General features: G+C 44.7%; 1 protein-coding gene across 2 annotated transcripts in view; it reads right to left on the bottom strand.

Moving 5' to 3' along the window:
• Window positions 1-19226, bottom strand: part of TTC7A (tetratricopeptide repeat domain 7A) — a 235259-nt gene that overhangs the window by 43920 nt on the left and 172113 nt on the right. For both annotated transcript variants that reach the window (XM_054162437.1, XM_054162436.1), the window contains 2 exons: window positions 18682-18816; window positions 2531-2733 (listed from right to left, as the gene is read on the bottom strand). In XM_054162437.1, coding sequence (XP_054018412.1) covers window positions 2531-2733; window positions 18682-18816 — 338 coding nt within the window. The remainder of the gene's footprint in view (window positions 1-2530; window positions 2734-18681; window positions 18817-19226) is intronic.

Below are 19226 nucleotides of genomic sequence, written 5' to 3' on the forward strand. Positions count from 1 at the left end.
CATCTCAGATGTGCAGACATTTTTATTCCAAACTATAGTTTCACAAAATTGCAAGCAGCTGAAATGGGAAGACACAGTATGTGGTTCTGCCCATAAAATAAGACAAAAATGAAAGCTATTAGAATCATGTTGGCACCTATCTCAATGCTGGCTCTGATATCAGTGACTTGTCTGAAATCATGATGCTAACTGAGCAAAGCATGCCATTCCATCTTGGCAGGTATTTACTGACTGATTTGGTAAGGGTGAGATCACAGCACAAAGCAGTATTATTGCCCCATATAAATCTGGTATGTGCATAGCAGTCTTGTCACCCTCCTTTGACACATGTACCAGCTAGTCATTTGCTGGGTTTGTGCTGAACATTTATTATTATCAAGTATCTCAGCCCTTGCCTGTTGGTCCTCTCAATTATGATTTCACTTTACATTTGTCATCTTGTGCATCTTGTGCACTGATGCCCCACCTTCAGTTTTGGAGTTGCCTGCAAACCTCATCAGGTCCAGATTTGTGCTAGGAAGTACAAATCTGCTAGCAAAGACACAAAACAGTCACAAGGATAGAGAATGCCTGTAAAAATCAAATTAGTCAAGAAAGACTTCTAAAGTTCCAGAGAGATCTAGTAAGGGCTACAGTTAACAAGGCACCTTGTTGATTAACTGCTCTGTTTTCACAGAATCACAGAATGCCAGGTTGGAAGGGACCCCAAGATCATCTGGTTCAAGCCTTCTAGGCGATAGTGTAGTTGAAATGAGTTGGCCCAGCACACTGTCAAGCTGAGTCTTAAACCTATCCAATGGAGTGGAATCCCCTGCCTCTGCTGGGAGATGATTCTGATGTTTAAATGTTCTCATGGTGAACATTTTTCTTCTGGATTCCAATCAGAATCTCCCCAGGAGTAACTTGTACCCATTATCCCTTGCCTTTTCCATGTGACTCCTTGTAAAATGGAAGTCTCCCTTGTCCCGGCAGCCACCCTTTATCACAGAATCACTGAATCACCAAGGTTAGAAGAGACCTCAAAGACAAGTCCAACCTGTCACAGCAGACCTCATGACTAAACCATGGCACCAAGTGCCACATCCAATCCCCTTTTGAACACCTCCAAGGACGGTGACTCCACCACCTCCCTGGGCAGCACATCCCAATGGCCAACAACTCTCTTTGTGAAAAACTTTCTCCTCACCTCAAGCCTAAACCTCCCCTGGCACAGCTTGAGACTGTGTCCTCTTGTTCTGGTGCTGGTTGCTTGAGAGAAGAGACCAACCCCTTCCTGGCTACAACCACCCTTCAGATAGTTGTAGAGAGCAAGAAGGTCTCCCCTGAGCCTCCTCTTCTCCAGGCTAAGCAACCCCAGCTCCCTCAGCCTCTCCTCACAGGGCTGTGCTCAAGGCCTCTCCCCAGCCTTGTTGCCCTTCTCTGGACACGGTCAAGCATCTCAATGTCCTTCTTAAACTGAGGGGCCCAGAACTGGACACAGTACTCACAGTGTGGCCTAACCAGTGCTGAGTACAGGGCACAATGACTTCCCTGCTCCTGATGGCCACACTATTCTTGATGCAGGCCAGGATGCCATTGGCCTTCTTGGCCACCTGGGCACACTGCTGGCTCATGTTTAGGCAGCTGCCAATCAGCACCCCCAGGTCCTTTTCTGTTTGGCAGATCCAACCCCAGCCTGTAGAACTGCACTGGGTTGTTGTGGCCAAAGTGCAGCACCCAGCTCTTGGATTTGTTGAATGCCATCATGTTGGACTCTGCCCATCTGTGCAGTTGGTCAAGGTCCCTCTGCAGAGCCCTTCTGCCCTCTAACAGATCAACATCTGCTTCCAACTTGGTGTCATCTGTAAATTTACTGATGACTGACTCAATCCCTTCATACACAAGAGCAACTGGGTTTGGGTTTCCACAAAGGTCTCTGTATTACTATTATTGAGCTCTAAGCCCTGCGTCTGTAAATGAGTTTGTTTTGGGGATGGTGCAACAGGAAAAATAGTTGCTGGAGAGGAGTGCTACTAAAAAAAACAAGCCACAAACGTGGAGTCACTGTCCCTACTCAAGGCTGGAGCCTAACCACAGTTTAAGACAGTAACAGATTCCTTTTATCACAAATTCACAGTTTACCTTGATTTGAGTAGACACCAGACTCCAGGCCAAGGTTTATAAATCCTGTACATACCTCTGTTTCACAGTTAGTGAGTTTGGATCTGTCAACCATCAGTGTAATGCTTATTCAAAATGCATAACAGTCAGTAGGAAAAGCAGAAAAGACAAAGCAGTGAATTGACTTCCAAAACTATCAGCCTTTGTCAATTAAATTATTTGGTCTTGACACAAGTCCTAATTAGTTAAAAACATTCAATGCAGTCTTAAAAATAGAGGTTCAAGCTACCCAATTTATTCTTGGAACAGTCACTTGCTCTCAGGATTAGGAAGACAATGGCACCCAGAGCAAGCATGACCCCTCTCCCCTCTTATTACAGTTAATCAGGAACATAAATACTATAATGGAGCTGAGCCCCTGCAAACTCACCAGGCTGTGCATAATTTCCACTCCAGCTGGATTCACTGTGAGTGCTTCATCATACAATTGCCTAGCCTCCTCCAAATTGCCTTTCATCTCTGCAAGCCTCCCACGCATGTACAGTACAGCATGAGATGTGGGGAAAAGACTAGCTGCCTCCTGGATACAAAAGCCTGCTTCTTTGAGATGCTGTTGTTCCATGAAGAGTTCAGCTAAAAAACACAAAAACAAAACCCAACGATCACCCTATCATTAGTTGAAATAAGTCTTTCTTCACATTAATTACATCTTTCTTAAGCACATTAAAGCTTGAGGTGATGATCCTGCAGAGCCCTTACTACTATGGTTAGTGCTTACTATCACCAGTGGATTCACTGAATGGAGCTCTTTTTCAGCACTAAGTGCTCTATACAGATGTTCATGAACACCTTTAGGTGTCCTCCTGACAGAGGGAGGCCTCAGGGATTTCTCACTCAGGAATGTAGCCAGTACTGAGCTGAGCCCTAAGGAAGAAGGGCTGGTAGCCACTTGGAGCCATCGTGTACGTCCAAATAACCTAGGGAGAAAGAGCAGAATCAGCCATCACCCCCTACTGAGAATTTAAACCATGTCAGAGGAACAGCTTACATCTGACTGCACTGGACATTAGATAACTTATTCAGAAGAGTGTTTCCACATTTTAAGATGATTAAAAGTGTTTCTCTGTGCTTGTCTAGTTGGTGACATAGCTGTCTCAACTTTTCAGAGGCTGTTATTGGCCACTGGAATGTGCTGCCCAGGGAGGTGGCGGAGTCACTGCCCCTGGAGCCGTTCAAGAGGGGATTGGATGTGACGCTTGGAGCCATGGTTTAGTAGTCATGAGGTGTTGGGTGACAGGTTGGACTTGATGATCTCTGAGGTAATTTCCAACCTTATTGATTCTATGATGCTATTAGAATCAAAAGGCTTTTATCACAGAGACTTATATATTGTGTCTTTGCACATTTACTTCCTCATATATACTGTACAGAAAAACAAAACAGAGGTCTTGCAATAGATTGCTTAGTCATTAAGTTTCAGCAACTATCTTAGTGGTTTTCTCAGAAAAAAAAAATTCAACAGGCATACTTACATCCTTGACTATCAGTTTGTTAATAAAACAAATTTCATGACATAGCTCATGGTTAAACTGACATTTCTCAGGACTAGATGATCACTGTGTAGGTCTACATGACTGTTGCAGGTTCCTTCCAACTGAAATTGTCTATTCTAATTCTAGGTTTATTATGCATTAGATTCATGCAAAAGGCTTCAAAAGAGACAATTTTCACTGCCACATATAACTGAAATGGGAAACTGTTTTATATATATATATATGTGTGTGTGTGTGTGTGTGTGTGTGTGTGTGTGTGTGTGTACACATGTATGCACTTCTGTATATAAAATAACTCTCTTCATACAGCAGCCATTGCTCTTTGGTCCATAACATGTTTGTCTCCTACACACTACACTGGGCTCCAGACTCAGGTAAATGGAATGGAATGGAACGGAATGGAATGGAATGGAATGGAATGGAATGGAATGGAATGGAATACAATAGAATAGAATAGACCAGGTTGGAAGAGAACTTCAAGATCATTGAGTCCAACTCATCACCCAACACCATCTAATCAACTAAACCATGGCACCAAGCACCCTATCAAGTCTCCTCCTGAACACCTCCAATGATGGCGACTCCACCACCTCCCGGGCAGCCCATTCCAATGGGCAATGATTCTGACATTAGACACTGCTGAAATTCCCTGACTTTAAAGGTGGTAAATATTCTCAGGAAGTCTCTGTGATGGTGAAAATTCCTCTGAAAATAGATTTCAAACTTTGCCACTTTCAGACTGGTGGCAGATCCAGGTAACTGTGAAGATTTGACCTAATGGCTGTGCTGGTTTGAGCCTTGACTGGAGTTCAAGAGCTCAGATGATAACTAATTGAGAATTCCTCCCTCACCCCCTTTCCTTTCCCTGGGGCAAACTCCTGGCCCAGCTGTCAGCCCCTGGCTTGGACAGCAGCACTCTGTGCTGGGTTAGGAACTGGCTGGAGGCTGAACCCAGAGAGTGGTGGTGAATGGTGCCACATCCAGCTGGCAGCCAGGCACTAGTGGTGGCCCCCAGGGATCAGTGCTGGGCCCCATGCTCTTCAATATCTTTATTGATGATCTGGAAGAGGGGATTGAGTCAATCATCAGTAAATTTGCAGATGACACCAAGCTGGGGGCAGGAGTTGAACTGTTAGAGGGTAAGAGAGCTCTGCAGAGGGATCTTGACAGCCTGGACAGATGGGCAGAATCCAACAGGATGGCATTCAACAAGTCCAAGTGCCGGGTGCTGCACTTTGGTCACAACAGCCCCATGCAGTGCTACAGGCTGGGGTCAGAGTGGCTGGAGAGCTGCCAGGCAGAAAGGGGCCTGGGGGTACTGATTGATGGTAGGCTAAACATGAGCCAGCAGTGTGCCCAGGTGGCCAAGAAGGCCAATGGCATCCTGGCCTGCATCAGAAATAGTGTGGCCAGCAGGAGCAGGGAAGTCATTGTGCCCCTGGACTCAGCACTGGTTAGGCCACACCTTGAGTCCTGTGTCCAGTTCTGGGCTCCTCAGTTTAAGAAGGACATTGAGACTCTTGAATGTGTCCAGAGAAGGGCAACGAGGCTGGGGAGAGGCCTTGAGCACAAGCCCTATGAGGAGAGGCTGAGGGAGCTGGGGTTGTTTAGCCTGGAGAAGAGGAAGCTCGGGGGAGACCTTATTGCTGTCTACAACTACCTGAAGGGAGGTTGTAGCCAGGTGGGGGTTGGTCTATTCTGCCAGGCAACCAGTACCAGAACAAGAGGACACAGTCTCAAGCTGTGCCAGGGGAGGTTTAGGCTTGAGGTGAGGAGAAAGTTCTTCACAGAGAGAGTTGTTGGCTATTGGAATGTGCTGCCCAGGGAGGTGGTGGAGTCACCCTCCCTGGAGGTGTTCAAGAGGGGATTGGATGTGGCACTTGGTGCCATGGTTTAGTAGTCATGAGGTGTTGGGTGACAGGTTGGACTTGATGATCTTTGAGCTCTTTTCCAACCTCACTGATTCTATGAGTCTATGGCAAGGAAAGGGAAATTAAAAAAAAAAAATAAAAAGGAGAAACGACAAGAAACAAAGTGGGGGGGGGTGGGGAGAGGTAGGGAAAAGGGAAAGAGGTGAATCTGCAAAAGAAATAGTCTGGAGTGAGTTTGGAAGTAGGAGAAGTAAATTTTTTAACTATATATATGTATATACAGCAATAACAGGCTGGGTTACAAGGGTAAGAGATAAGGATAAATAGGAAAATATACAAACCCAAGCCTGGATGGCCTTGTATTTCCCTGCATTCAGTCCTTTAGAAAGTGTGGACACAGGCTGGAGAGAACCAGTCCCAACCACGTGGCCAGTGCAGGCAGCCAGCAGTAGCTGACATCCTCTGGAGCAGACAAAGCAGGAGAAGAGGGCAACAGCACCAAATGTCCTTTTTATAGGCTTGCTGGACAGGAAAGGGGAATGGAATAGACCGCCTTTGACCTGGGGGACCCCTCCTCCTGGGAGAGGGAAAACTAAGTCCTTCTCTGCCCACCTGGATCAAGTTTCTTTTGTCCTCCTGATGTGCTGGGCTCTTTCAGGCCCCTCCTCCTCCCCCCAGGATGGGTGTAACGCAGCACAATGACTGGGAGTTTCACAGCAGGAAGAGCATCCCAAAGGCAGTCCTGCCTGACACCATGGAAAGGTTCCTCCTTGGCCTACCTGACAGGAGACTGGGACCACAAATAGCACTTCTACTGGCACACTGAAAACGATCATGTACTCAAATGACAGCATGGCCAAACACCCTTTTCACTTCTGAAGCTTTTCTTCTAGAAGAAGGGTGAGACACTGTCAAGAAAATGCTTGACAATTTCTTATCCATCCCTAGGTTGTGCTACAGATAAATGCCGTTCTCCAAGGCTGTCAACATTAGTTCCTTGGTAAGAGCTATACTCTTTAAGAATGACTCATGTACATTTCTCTTGTTAATCATTATACAATCTCAGCATGCATCCCATCCCTTGGCTCCAAGACACTGCAGCTATCTATAAGAACAGAAAGCAAGGCCATGTACCTCACCAAAATGAGTATGTGCACAGCCTTATGCAAAGGTTTGTGGGAGGACAGTATTTTATTTGCGCTTCCCAAGAAACCAAACATTTTCTTGCCAAGTGCTGCATAGCAGCTGCTGCTGTGTATGAGGCAATAATAAGGACAGGGATGTGCAAAGTGATGTTTCCAAGCTTGAAGAGAAACACTTCACTTGCAAAGTAAGCACAAACTTCGTGGCACAAAAGAAGGGGTGAAATCTTGGCACTGTTTGAAGTCAGCAGAAGTCCTGGGTACTTTCATATTAAAAGCTCTATTAGCAACTAACAGCCTAATGGGGTTTGCTTCATTTCAGAAAGTAACTGGGAGCAAAGGGGTTTGGATGTGAAATCTTGCACAGTTGGTGTTTCAATGCATACAAAACGGAGAGCACTTAGCCTTTCTTCCAGCGGTGCCTGTAAATCTTCTCTGGTAATAGCAATTGTTTAGAGGAAGTGCTGCAACACGGAATCTAAATAAGATCTACAAGCTGTATTGTATGGTATGGCAATGTAGCATATGAAAGTTCAGTCCCTTTCCTTGCAGGCTCAATAGTCAATACAAAGATTTAATGGTGTGGGAGGCTTAATTTGCATAATAAAAGAACGAGAGAGAGGTGCCTTTGGGTTATGAAAGGAGTGCACCCACCCAGCTAAAAATAGCCATTAGGGGAAATTGTTTAGGACTGCATTAAAATGTGTTTTCTGTAAACTCATTTTCCACTTCTATTGCATACTCATTTTATTAACAGATTAACAAGGTACTCTTATGCAACATGGAATACAAACGTAAGTAGAGGCAGAAATCAAACCCAAAAAAGGAGGAGTTATTAAATTTATCAGGGTAATACAGACGCCCCCTCAATAGTACTGAAAGTACTACAACACCTGCCTGTGTTTTACCAGGCTTAGCAGCTTCCTGTCCACTGGGGTGTCCAGCCTACTTCCTCATATCACCTAATTATGCCAACCAGATTAGCAGCCTTTGTGAGGAAGCTCTGTTTTAGAGACATATCACCCAGTTCCACTCCAAAGTAGAGACTATCTTCTCAGGCTGACACAGGTACAGAAGATCTGCAGGTTTTACTGTGTGAAAGGCTCAATACTTCAGGCAAATCATTTATGAGCCTCCAACTGTTGGACTACATCATTCATGGTACTGACAGCTTTGACTCTAAAACCCCAAGGTTTGCAAGCTTCCTTGTTCTCTTTGATTTAACACCATCTTCATAAGAACCTACACAAATTTACATTGTATTTTAAATTAAGTACCACCAAATGCTCTCTAAATACTACTGAGCAAAGAGAGATGACCATCCTGGATGTATCTCCAACCCACTGGCCTTTTTGGAGCAATTAGGAAGTATTGCCTCATTTTTACCTATAGGTATGGGCTGAGTCAGTGCACTGTATTCAAAGACAGGATGAATTGTGCAGTGTCTCCTTTCATTCACTAACTGAACCCTGAGCCTGCACCCATTGAGACCATCAACAGCTATCAAGCAGACTTCCAAGGTCCAGCCTAGCATGATTAAATTCTTTCTTATATTCATTTTATGCTTTCCTTTTGCACTCTCTTGCAGTACTATCCAGCTTACTCTACTGTTCTTCTAAACAACTGCAATCTCCTCTTGTAGCTATGGCCTCCTTTATCTTGACTTGCAACTAGACATCCATTCATACTGAGGTCAGGGTCTTTATGCTGGGCCCAGTCCTTGAGAGCAGCACACGTCTCCACTCAAATTATCATTAGCACCCAGTACAAGCTCCTAGCTCTTCCAGTTGTTTCCGCTAGCATTTAAGATCATCTCCAGTGAAGATCCTTAATCAAGTGAGAATTGCCAGAAGCATATTATCTACTCATTGTCCAGATCAGTTACAAATGCACACACCAAGAGCCCTTTCCAGGCCACTGCCAAAGCCAGCTCTCCCACAGTTAGGCTCCTTTTTCTCATGCCAAAGATAAATAATTTGAGAGAGATCTGTTAGGGAGTCCAGAGAAGTAACAACAGTGTAATCTAGTCATGGCTGCAGCACAGTGCTCGTCTGAGGAACAGAGCTGCTTGCCATCACCTTGAACACTGACTCTACTTCCTGTTTCCTAAGTGTTTCAAAGCAGTGTCAGGAGTGATTGTGCTTGTCACCACAGAAACAGCAGCAAATGTCAGTCTAGCCAAAAAAACAAAAACAATAAGCAAGCAGATTTGAATGTTATTTCTGCAGTGTGAACAACCCAAGAGTTAAAATTTCAGTCCTTGCAAATCCTGTTTGCTGTTATCCAAGATCCAGCACCTAAGTGCCACAAGTAGACTGTCCTGTATCACTTTGTTGTGTGTGCCCACCAGGGCTATATAAAGCACTTGTCTGCTCTTTGTCCACCCCAGAAATGCTACTGCATAGCAAAGTGGCCAGCACAATTGTGAGAGACTCAATCTTGTCTCTCTTGATGTGGCTCAACAAAGATAAAATCACCTTTGCTGCTTGCCCAGACAATAGCTGATGTGTATTGGGCAGAGCCACTGGAACGACTCTCGGGAAGGTGCATAGATAACGATTGCTCACCAAACTGCAGCTGTCCTAGAAATGGGCAGAGATAACTGTCTGGAATATACATACCTAAAAACTGTATAAAAGATCTGAGCAACTACTGGCTCAGAAGAAGGAAAACACAGGAGAAGGAAAACACAGAAGGAAAAGACCTGGATAATGCTGCTGAGAAGAAAAACAAGAGAGAAGGAAAGTCCAGGGCAATGCTGCTCTGAAGAAAAATGGAGAGAATACCAGGAGAGAAAAATAACAGAGACATCACCATGGGGCCTGGAAGAAGCAGACCAAGAGGAACCCTCTCTCCATGTCCGAAGTTCCACCTGCTGCAACTCATGGAGCTGAAGAGGCTGCTCAGAGGACAATCTCTCTTACACAGCCAAAGCTACAGCAACCTTCCTCTACAGACCCAACATCTCCTCTACATCCAAAGCTGCAGCACTTTTCCTCCACAGACTCAAACTGTCTTGGGGGGTGAGGGCTGTGGTAATATAATTCCTTTCCTCTTCTCTCTCCCTCTTCTCTCTCTCCCTCTCTGTTTTCTCTCTCTCCCCTTCTGATCCATCCACTTTATTTGTGTAATAAATAGCCTCAGGGCTGATTATATTTTGGCCTCATTTGTGCCTCTAATTTCAGAACACGGGAATATTCAAAAGAACTGAGTCTATCTCCCTTTCTGGACTGAGACAACAAGACAGCCAGATGCCCAGCAGGGTGGCACAGAGGGGAGCAGATCTTTCACACTTTAAGAAGGTGAGAGCACCTGTGAGGATGTGTAGGGAGATGATTTCTGTTCCACGTCATCTGCCTTCAGGAGCTATTAACACTCATTACTGAAACAGCTGACAAATGGTTCCCCCACTGCCTTTCCTTTCTGGCAGGTGATGTTTAGTCATTGTTCCATGTTATGACACCACCCTGCCATGCAGTAGCTTACCAATTCATGGGCAGATTGGATGAAAGATGCCTCAAAGTGTATCTTGACTGCAATAATTTGGTTTGATGCAAACCTTTGGCACAGAAATCAAGAGCAGAAACTGCTCCATATTCCTACCCACCTAAGCTCAGCCACTTGCTCTTTTGAATGAGGCAATAGATTTACATCCTCAAATCCTGATGTCTTTGCATTACATAACTGGTAATAAACTGCAGTCCAGGGACCTGCCTTTAAATTCCTAAGCTTTGGGTCTCACAGGGGCTGAAATGATCACTCAGGCTTTACTCCTAAGACCAGCCCTCAGGAACCCCAGTGTCTGGAAGCCAGAGAGCAGAACTGGAGGGAAGAGGCCACTCCACTGGTCAGTCAGGACCAGGTTAGAGATCTTTATACCAACTGAAGATGCAAGTCCATGGGCCCTGATGGGTTGCATCCACAAGTGCTGATAGAGCTGGCTGATGCTGTTGCTGAACCTCTCTCCATTATGTTTGAATAGCCATGGAGAACAGGAGAGGTGCCTGACAAAGCAATTGTCACTCCAGTCTTCAAACAAGGCAAAGAGGATGACCCAAGCAACTACAGACCAGTCAGCCTCACCTCCAACTCTGGAAAGATGAAGGAGCAGCTCATCCTGGAGGTCATCTCTAACCACATGGAAGAAGGTTATCAGGAGTAGCCAACATGGATTTACCAACAGGAGATCCTGCCTGGCTAATCTGATAGCCTTCTATGAAACCGTAACCAAATGGGGAAGAGCATATAGCTTGACTTCAGTAAGGCTTTGATACTGTCTCCCATAACATCCTCATAGAAAAGCTCAGGAAATGTGGCACAGGTGGTTGGTCAGTGAGGTGGACTGCAAACTGACTTGACAACAGAGTTCTGAGGGTCATCATCAGTGGCACAGAGTCAGCTTGGAAGCCTGTGGCTGGTGGTATTCCCCAGGGATCAGTACTGGGTCCAGTTTTGTTCAGTATCTTTATCAACGAGCTGGGTGAGGGAATTGAGCCAAAACTGGGGGGGGATGGCTGACACCCTGTCAGGCTGTGCAGCCACCCAGTGAGATCTGGCCACGTTGGAGAGCTGGATGCAGGCAAACCTCATGAAGTTCAATAAGGATGAGTGCAGGGTCCTGCACCTGGGGAGGAATAATAATAGCCACCAGCACAGGTCAGGGGCTGCCCTGCTAGAAAGTAGCTCCATGGAGAAAGACCTGGGAGTCCTAGTGGACAGCAAATTCTCTGTGGGACATTGTGGCCATGAGAACATAAATGAAAGTGTGTCCAGCAGGCCTAGGGAAGTTTTTTTCTCCCCTCTACTCTGCCCTGGTGAGACCACACCTGGAATTCTGTGTCTAGTTTTGGGCTCCCTGGTTCAGGAAAGAAAGAAAACTGCTGGAGAGAATCAAATGGAGAGCCACAAGGATGATTAGGGGAGCAAAACCCCTATGAAGAGAGACAGAGATCCCTGGGGCTGTTCAGCCTTGAGAAGATTGAGAGGGGATCTCGTCAATGTGTATAAATACCTGAGGGGTGGGTGTCAAGTGGATGGGGCCAAGCTCTTTTTGGTGGTGCGTAATAATAAACCAAGAATCAACAGGTACAAGCTTGAACATAGAAGATTTCACCTCAACATGAGGAGAAACTTCTTTACAGTGAGGATGAAGGAGCATTGAAACAGGGAGGTTGTGGATTCTCCTCTGGACACATTCAAAACCTGTCTGGATGCATTCCTGTGTGGACTACCCTAGCTGATCCTGCTTTGGCAGGGGCGTTGGACCTGATAATCTCTGGAGGTCCCTTGCAACCCCTAATGTACTGTGATACTGTGATTTTCTGTCTCTGATATGAAGAACGTCCTGCTTCCTTCTCCATGACTGTGTACATTTAACCATTTGCCCCCAGACTTCCTGAGAAGCTGAGGAAATGCTAATATCTGGCACCCTCCACTGTGGTTCTCTGGGTACCACAGTGCAACAGCTTTGTCTCCACCTCTTGGGAAAAGATTTACAGACTGGTGAACAAAGAGCTGCTGCCTGCTTCCTTACTAGCAAGTGTCCAACACACACATGCATGTTTGTATGTCCCAGATTTCCAGGAATGGCATGTGCTCTTTGAAGACTGCCCATCCTAATGGATTATCATTCCACAAAGTTTTGTGTCCTGCTGCTGGCTACAACCTCCCTTCAGGTAGTTGTAGAGAGCAATAAGGTCTCCCCTGAGCCTCCTCTTCTCCAGGCTAAGCAACCCCAGCTCCCTCAAAAATAAAATAAACCAAGCTGGCAAGTGTAGAATAAAACCTATTATCCCCCTGAGAACATCTGGATGAAGAGAAACAGGGTATTTTGTGATCCTTTGCCTGTACCAGAAAAGTGTAGGACAGAGATTACTAAAGCAGGAGGATTACAGAACCCTGCAGGCCTCTCAGCCTCATGAGTAACATTTTAAAGGGAACCAAATCAGCTCACTTTACTACTTCTATCTCCACTGTGAAGTGTTCCTAAATCCTCCTAGTAAGTAAACACTGCAGGGCAGCCATCTTTGCAGTACATCTTTATTCTCCTCAGCAACAGCTGTGTAATAAAGGACTCCCTCCTGCTTTCCCTCACCAGGCTCCAGCTTTTCATACTGTTTTGCATCACAGTAAAGAGCCACAAAAATCACCAGCGCTTATGGAGCTCAGCAACTCAAGCAGTGAATGTGGAAGTTCTGTGTTTGAAATTCTAAAACTTGAAGGCACTTAAAAAAAAAAAAAAAAAGAAAGAAAAATATTCGAATTGCTTCAGCAAGTAGTGCTGCATCATGGGATGGTATCTGATCCCAGCTTTCTGGCAATGTCCATAAAGATGCCTCCCAAACCTGATAAACACCTTTAATATCAGAGCTAACAACTTGACAGGGCTTAGGATCACCAAAGGCTCCAGGAAGGAAGAGCATTTAAGCACCTGTATGCAACCTGTGCAAACAAGCTGTGCTGGGTCAGTTGAGGGCAGGGGAGGGCCTGGCTGTGCTCTTGGCTCCCGCCAAGGTGCCTGCTGTGCAGCTCCAGGCCAGCCCCCTAGCTGCAACAACACATTCTCGTGGAACAAAGCCCAGCCCCTCTAACACAGCTTTTTCCCAGGAACTGGCCCATGCAGAATAAAATAAATCAATCCCAAGCATTTTGTGAAGGGGGGAAAAAAAAGTTCCTGCTGTACATAACTCGAGGGAGCAGATGTTTTTCCATTAGCTCACTGTCCTCTGCCTACACTGGCTCCCTGCACATTTCTTGTTTGTGGCATGTTCATTACAATAGTTTTTCCTAGGGTAAACTTCAGGATATTGCAGAGAGACAGCAGACAGCTCACTCCAGTCCTGCTGGGACTACATGAAACAGTTATCCTAGTTGGTTTTCTTCAAATGCTCCTTTAAATTAGTCTTAGGTCTACCTGGTGAGGTTCAGAGACTGTGCCTAGCAGGCATTTAGCCAATCTGAGATCAAATTACCAGACCTACTTTGCTGTGAGTGGCCATATTTGGTAAAGCATTGGGTTAGTCAAGGAGCTAAATTGTCAGATATAAAGTACTAGTAAAGACAAACAAAGTCGACATTGTAGTTAAAAGTAAAGCTTAAAATAATATAGCAACAGGAGCTGGAGTATTGGAATCCTTGTTAAACCCAGCGTGCAGCGTTCTGAAATGCTCTGAATAAATAAAGCATATGGCTAGTACAGCACAATTGTATTCTCTAAACAAAACTGAGGAGTATCGGAATGATTTTTAAAATTAATTAAGGGGTAGAAACAGTTCCTAGGTTAGACAGTTCTCTTGGTAACACGTGAAGCACCGCAACCAGTAATCTCTCTGATTCCTCTTGCAGCTCTTGCTGCAACAAGACGTGGAAGGAATTGACAAGCATTACTAGTGCCACAGAAGTTTCTTTTCTCAAAGCTGAAGTCAAGGTCTCATTCATGAAGAGCAGAAAAGGGAGAAATGAGCATATGGAGCATCTTATTCTGGAGGTGCACCACCACAGCATGTGCACTGCAGCACCCTTCCTGAGCACCACCTGAAATGAACAGTTTCTCAGAATTGAAGCCAAGAGCAAGGTTTAGACTTATTAATGTTGAAGTCTAACAAAATTACTCTCTCCTTTTAAGAAGCCATTAGATTTCAAGAGGACTAAGGCATTGTTAAACGGGACTAGACAAGCTGTGTTAACAGTCCTTGATGCAGAGCCCTTGAAAACAAAGTGTGCCTATTGCTATTCCAAGCATGCCCGCTGTAGGGAGTGGACAACCTTTCTAGTCTTTGGGGACAGCAGAGCTCGTACTCTTCCAGAGCTGATTGTAACTACCTGTAGAGAAAACAGGAAGACATGGAAGCCCACTGAGGAAATGTTCCAAGTTCCCTGCTGCAGATGACTGTACTCCCCACAGATTCTAAAAGAGATGTCTGGATTTAAGATTAACAGTGAGAATTCATAGTTCTATTTTGCTGTGTGAAAGCAAAGAAGAGGACTCTTTCCACAGGCCACAGATTCATTGAGTAGCTCTTCGGTTGCTTACAGAATGTCTGAAAAAATCACCTCATCAAAGTTTACTACGCATTGTTGCAGTGAAAGACAAGGTTCAGCATTCATTACAGTGCAGCACAACTGGATTTAGCAGATTACTTCCCAGACCTCCTCCTTCATTATCTTCCCTACTCAGTTGTGCTGGTCATAAACCCAGACAAGTTACAATTAAACCCACTAAGTCTAAGACCTCTTCTGTGCCAAATAAGTATCTTTATCACAGCACAAAAGAGATTAACTATTTGCACAGGGTTCACAGCCTGGCCTTCAGCCAATATTAAAGGTGCTAATTGTGAGATCCATTGGGAGCACAAGAAGGGCTCTCCAGCAGCTCCAAGGGACTGAGGATGTTTCTCTACAAGACAGAAGCTCCTATTGCAGCTGCAGGATTCCCCTGAGCACATCCGATAGTTTGCACCCATTAACAGTCCCTTTGGCAAGTGTATGTAGGCTTCACAGCCTGGCCTGGCTGCTGGAGGGCTACAGGAACAGCCTCACATAGCTATGGGATAGCTGATTTTGTATACCATTTTCTAATGTCGGTGCAGAAAGCTCTGACCAAATCAAATTGGTATCATTCGTTTTCATGTCTGGGGATACAGGGAGGCACGGGAACTGTAATGGCACTAACAGAACCCAGAGGCACAGCTGCAGCCTGGTGCTCTAAGTCCATAGCCACACACAGAGACATGGCAAGCTGCATCCTCTGTCTGAAAAGGACAGGTGTTTTGTTATAAATTTACAACGGTAAGAGGTCAGGAAATTGTAATATTTTTATCTAAAGATATATGATTCACACTCTAAAGGTTAAAGGGTTAACGACAACAAAAACAATACCCAAGTCATTTCCCAAAGGCAGATTAACATTCTTTCCCTTTAGAGATAGCACGCTGAGGTACGAAAGAGTCAGGCAACTTGCCTAGAGTCACAGGATGAGTCACTGACTGAAAAAGGACAAGTCCAAGCTAAACCTGATGGGAACCTACAGCATTCTGATGCAGCTCTTTCACGAATATGCAGGGATTCTGGAGCAGGTATCAGGAGTGATACGCTAATCGCCTGTTGCTTTCCACAGCTCTTAACTCTGGGTGAGCTGTGACACAAAAGCCTGTGACTACCTCCACTGCTCTTAATCATGCATTGCTGTTTAATTTGTTGTTCATTTAATGTCTCTATTTTGGGAGCTACTTATTATGACTATACCAGATCCTCCTTTCCCCTCCTTTGAGACAGGAAAGTACAGAGAGTCAGTGACACCATTTTGGACTACTGCACTCACTAAGGACAGTGTAAGATCTGATTCACTTCCAAGAAGTCCTCTAATTGTTCAGGTGGTGTGCCCTTCTCTGCAGAGAGGAAAGACTACCCAAAATACCTGCATGTCTCCTTATCCCCTTATCGAGACATCCACATTACTGAGAGAAGAGGATGAGCAGTACCTCACCAAGTGCTCATTAAGCTGCATCCACAGCAATAACTGACTTCAGTAATGAAATCACAAAGCAGTCACAGTACATATTTTCATAGTATCAATCCTGATTCAAATCCAGTTAAAAGTTAGCATGAAACAAAGCAAAGCATTTAAAAAAAATCTGATAGATCTAAACCACAACTGAATAGGACAGAAAAGGTACAGCTTACAAAAATAAACTCTACCTAAAAGAATTAATTAACACCTTCGAGAAAAGCACTCTATTTACACTGGAAAGTAATGGCAGCAATTCACAGCTAGGTCACAGAAAGCACTAAGTCTTTATTACTTTTGTCTTTCCACACAGCAGCATAAATGCAGACTGCATAGAGCTATCTATAGGATGAGGACAGCAGACACCTGATTTCTCATCAAACTCCATTTTTTATGCTCCCCACCAGCCTCCTCTGCAGCCTTAAATCAGAGGCATCAACTGAACTACAAAAAATATTGCTAATGGTTTTGAAGCCAACAACACATCATTGCAATTCACATATACACAAGTCATTAAGGGAACATGTAATTAAAGGACGATGCATTCCATAAGGTGCTTTAGTTGTCAAATAAGAACAAAAAGAATGACATGCATATTGTGAAGTCTGCTTGCTAGGAAATGGCCCACAAAACCAGCCATAAAAATCTTTGCTGAATGTTTAAGAAGAGCCTGGATGAGGCACTTGGTGACTAGAATAGAATAGAATAGAATAGAATAGAATAGAATAGAATAGAATAGAATAGAATAGAATAGAATAGACCAGGTTGGAAGAGACCTTCAAGATCATCATGTCCAACCCATCATCCAACACCACCCAACCAACTAAATCATGGAACCCAGCACCCTATCAAGTCTCCTCCTGAACACCTCCAGGGATGGTGACTCCACCACCTCCTTGGGCAGCCCATTCCAATGGGCAATCACTCTCTCTGTGTAAAACTTCCTCCTAACATCCAGGCTAAACCTCCCCTGGCACAGCTTGAGACTGTGTCCTCTTGTTCTAGTACTGGTTGCCTGGGAGGCAGAGGTTGGTCTCTTCTCCCAGGCAACCAGTACCAGAACAAGAGGACACAGTCTCAGGCTGCGCCAGGGGAGGTTTAGGCTGGATGTTAGGAAGAAGTTCTTCCCAGAAAGAGAGATTGGGCCCCTCAGTTTAGGAAGGATGTTGAGTTGCTGGACTGTGTCCAGAGAAGGGCAACACAGCTGGGGTGATAGGTTGGACTCAATGATCTCAAAGGTCTTTTCCAACCTGGTTAATTCTATTCTATTCTATTCTATTCTATTCTATTCTATTCTATTCTATTCTATTCTATTCTATTCTATTCTATTCTATTCTATTCTATTCCATTCCATTCCATTCCATTCCATTCCATTCCATTCCATTCCATTCCATTCCATTCTATCTCTGCATGAGTGTCTCAAACTGACTTGCAACCTACAAAGACTTGGGAGATTAAAACAGTCAGTGATGAAATGAGTGGAGGATTTGGTCTTTTTAACAATTTTCACCTAAGCCTCAGCAAAGACTGGAAAGTTCATAGTCTAAATAACATTTAATACATGGTTTGTCCAGTCTTATTACAAGGAAGCATACAGGAAAAGGAGAATGAAAACAATTGTCCCTACCAACTACCTACCCACTTCCTTTAAAAGCATATTCTATGGAAAAATAGAGTTAAGTTGGAAAAATTCACACTATTCCAGTATTTTTGTTTTGTTATATGGAATCAAGTAAGTGGTATTAGAATAGAATAGAATAGAATAGAATAGAATAGAATAGAATAGAATAGAATAGAATTAACCAGGTTGGAAAAGACCTTTGAGATCATCAAGTCCAACCTATCACCCCAGCTGTGTTGCCCTTCTCTGGACACAGTCCAGCAACTCAACATCCTTCCTAAACTGAGGGGCCCAGAACTGGACACAGGACTCAAGGTTTGGCTTAACCAGTGATGAGTACAGGGGCACAATGACTTCCCTGCTCCTGCTGGCCACACTATTCCTGATCCAGGCCAGGATGCCATTGTTCTTTTTGGCCACCTGGGCACACTGCTGGCTCATGTTCAGCCTACTATCAGCCAGTACCCCCAGGTCCCCCTCTGCCTGGCTGCTCTCCAGCCACTCTAACCCCAGTCTGTAGCACTGCATGGGGTTTTTGTGGCCAAAGTGTATAACCTGGCACTTAGATTGTTTTAAATCTCATGCCCTTGGACTCTGCCCATCTGTCCAGCCTGTCAAGGTCCCTCTGCAGAGCCCTCCTACCCCCTAACAGATCAACTCCTGCCCCTAGCTTGGTGTCATCTGCAAATTTACTGATGATGCACACAATTCCCTCATCCAGATCATCAATAAACATTTTGAACAGGAAACTGTCAAAAACTGTCTTGGACAGGCAGATTTTCTGCTGGAATAAGGTGATTTGCAACTACTGATTTAACATACTTTGTTAATACTTGTGTACTTGAATTCTCTGATGGAGGGAAAAATGTGGAGATTTTCCAACACTTACCAGCTTGCAACCAAATTTGTTGAAGAACTGTCCACAGCTGCACAGGTCCCTGCTTCATTGTACTGCTTTGCAAAGTTATTTCAGACATGGCCTGTTCCAGTCTTGATGCAGCAAGGGAAGAGGCTCGCTGTGATCCTATGGTCCAAACAAACAAGAGTAATTAGAATAGAATAGAATAGAATAGAATAGAATAGAATAGAATAGAATTAACCAGGTTGGAACAGTCCTTCGAGATCATCAAGTCCAACCTATCATCCAACACTATCTAATCAACTAAACCATGGCACTGAGCACCCCATCAAGTCTCTTCCTAAACATCTCCAGTGATGGTGACTCCACCACCTCCCTGGGCAACCCATTCCAATGGCAAATCTCTCTTTCTGTGAACAACTTCTTCCTAACACCCAGCCTAAACCTCCCCTGGTGCAGCTTGAGACTGTGTCCTCCTGTTCTGGTGCTGGCTGCCTGGGAGAAGAGACCAACCCCCTCCTGGCTACAACCTCCCTTCAAAATAATGCATTTTAAACTTCTTTGGGATATTACTT

Source organism: Dryobates pubescens, chromosome 6 (assembly GCF_014839835.1).
Source record: "Dryobates pubescens isolate bDryPub1 chromosome 6, bDryPub1.pri, whole genome shotgun sequence".
Taxonomy (NCBI): Eukaryota; Metazoa; Chordata; class Aves; order Piciformes; family Picidae; genus Dryobates; species Dryobates pubescens.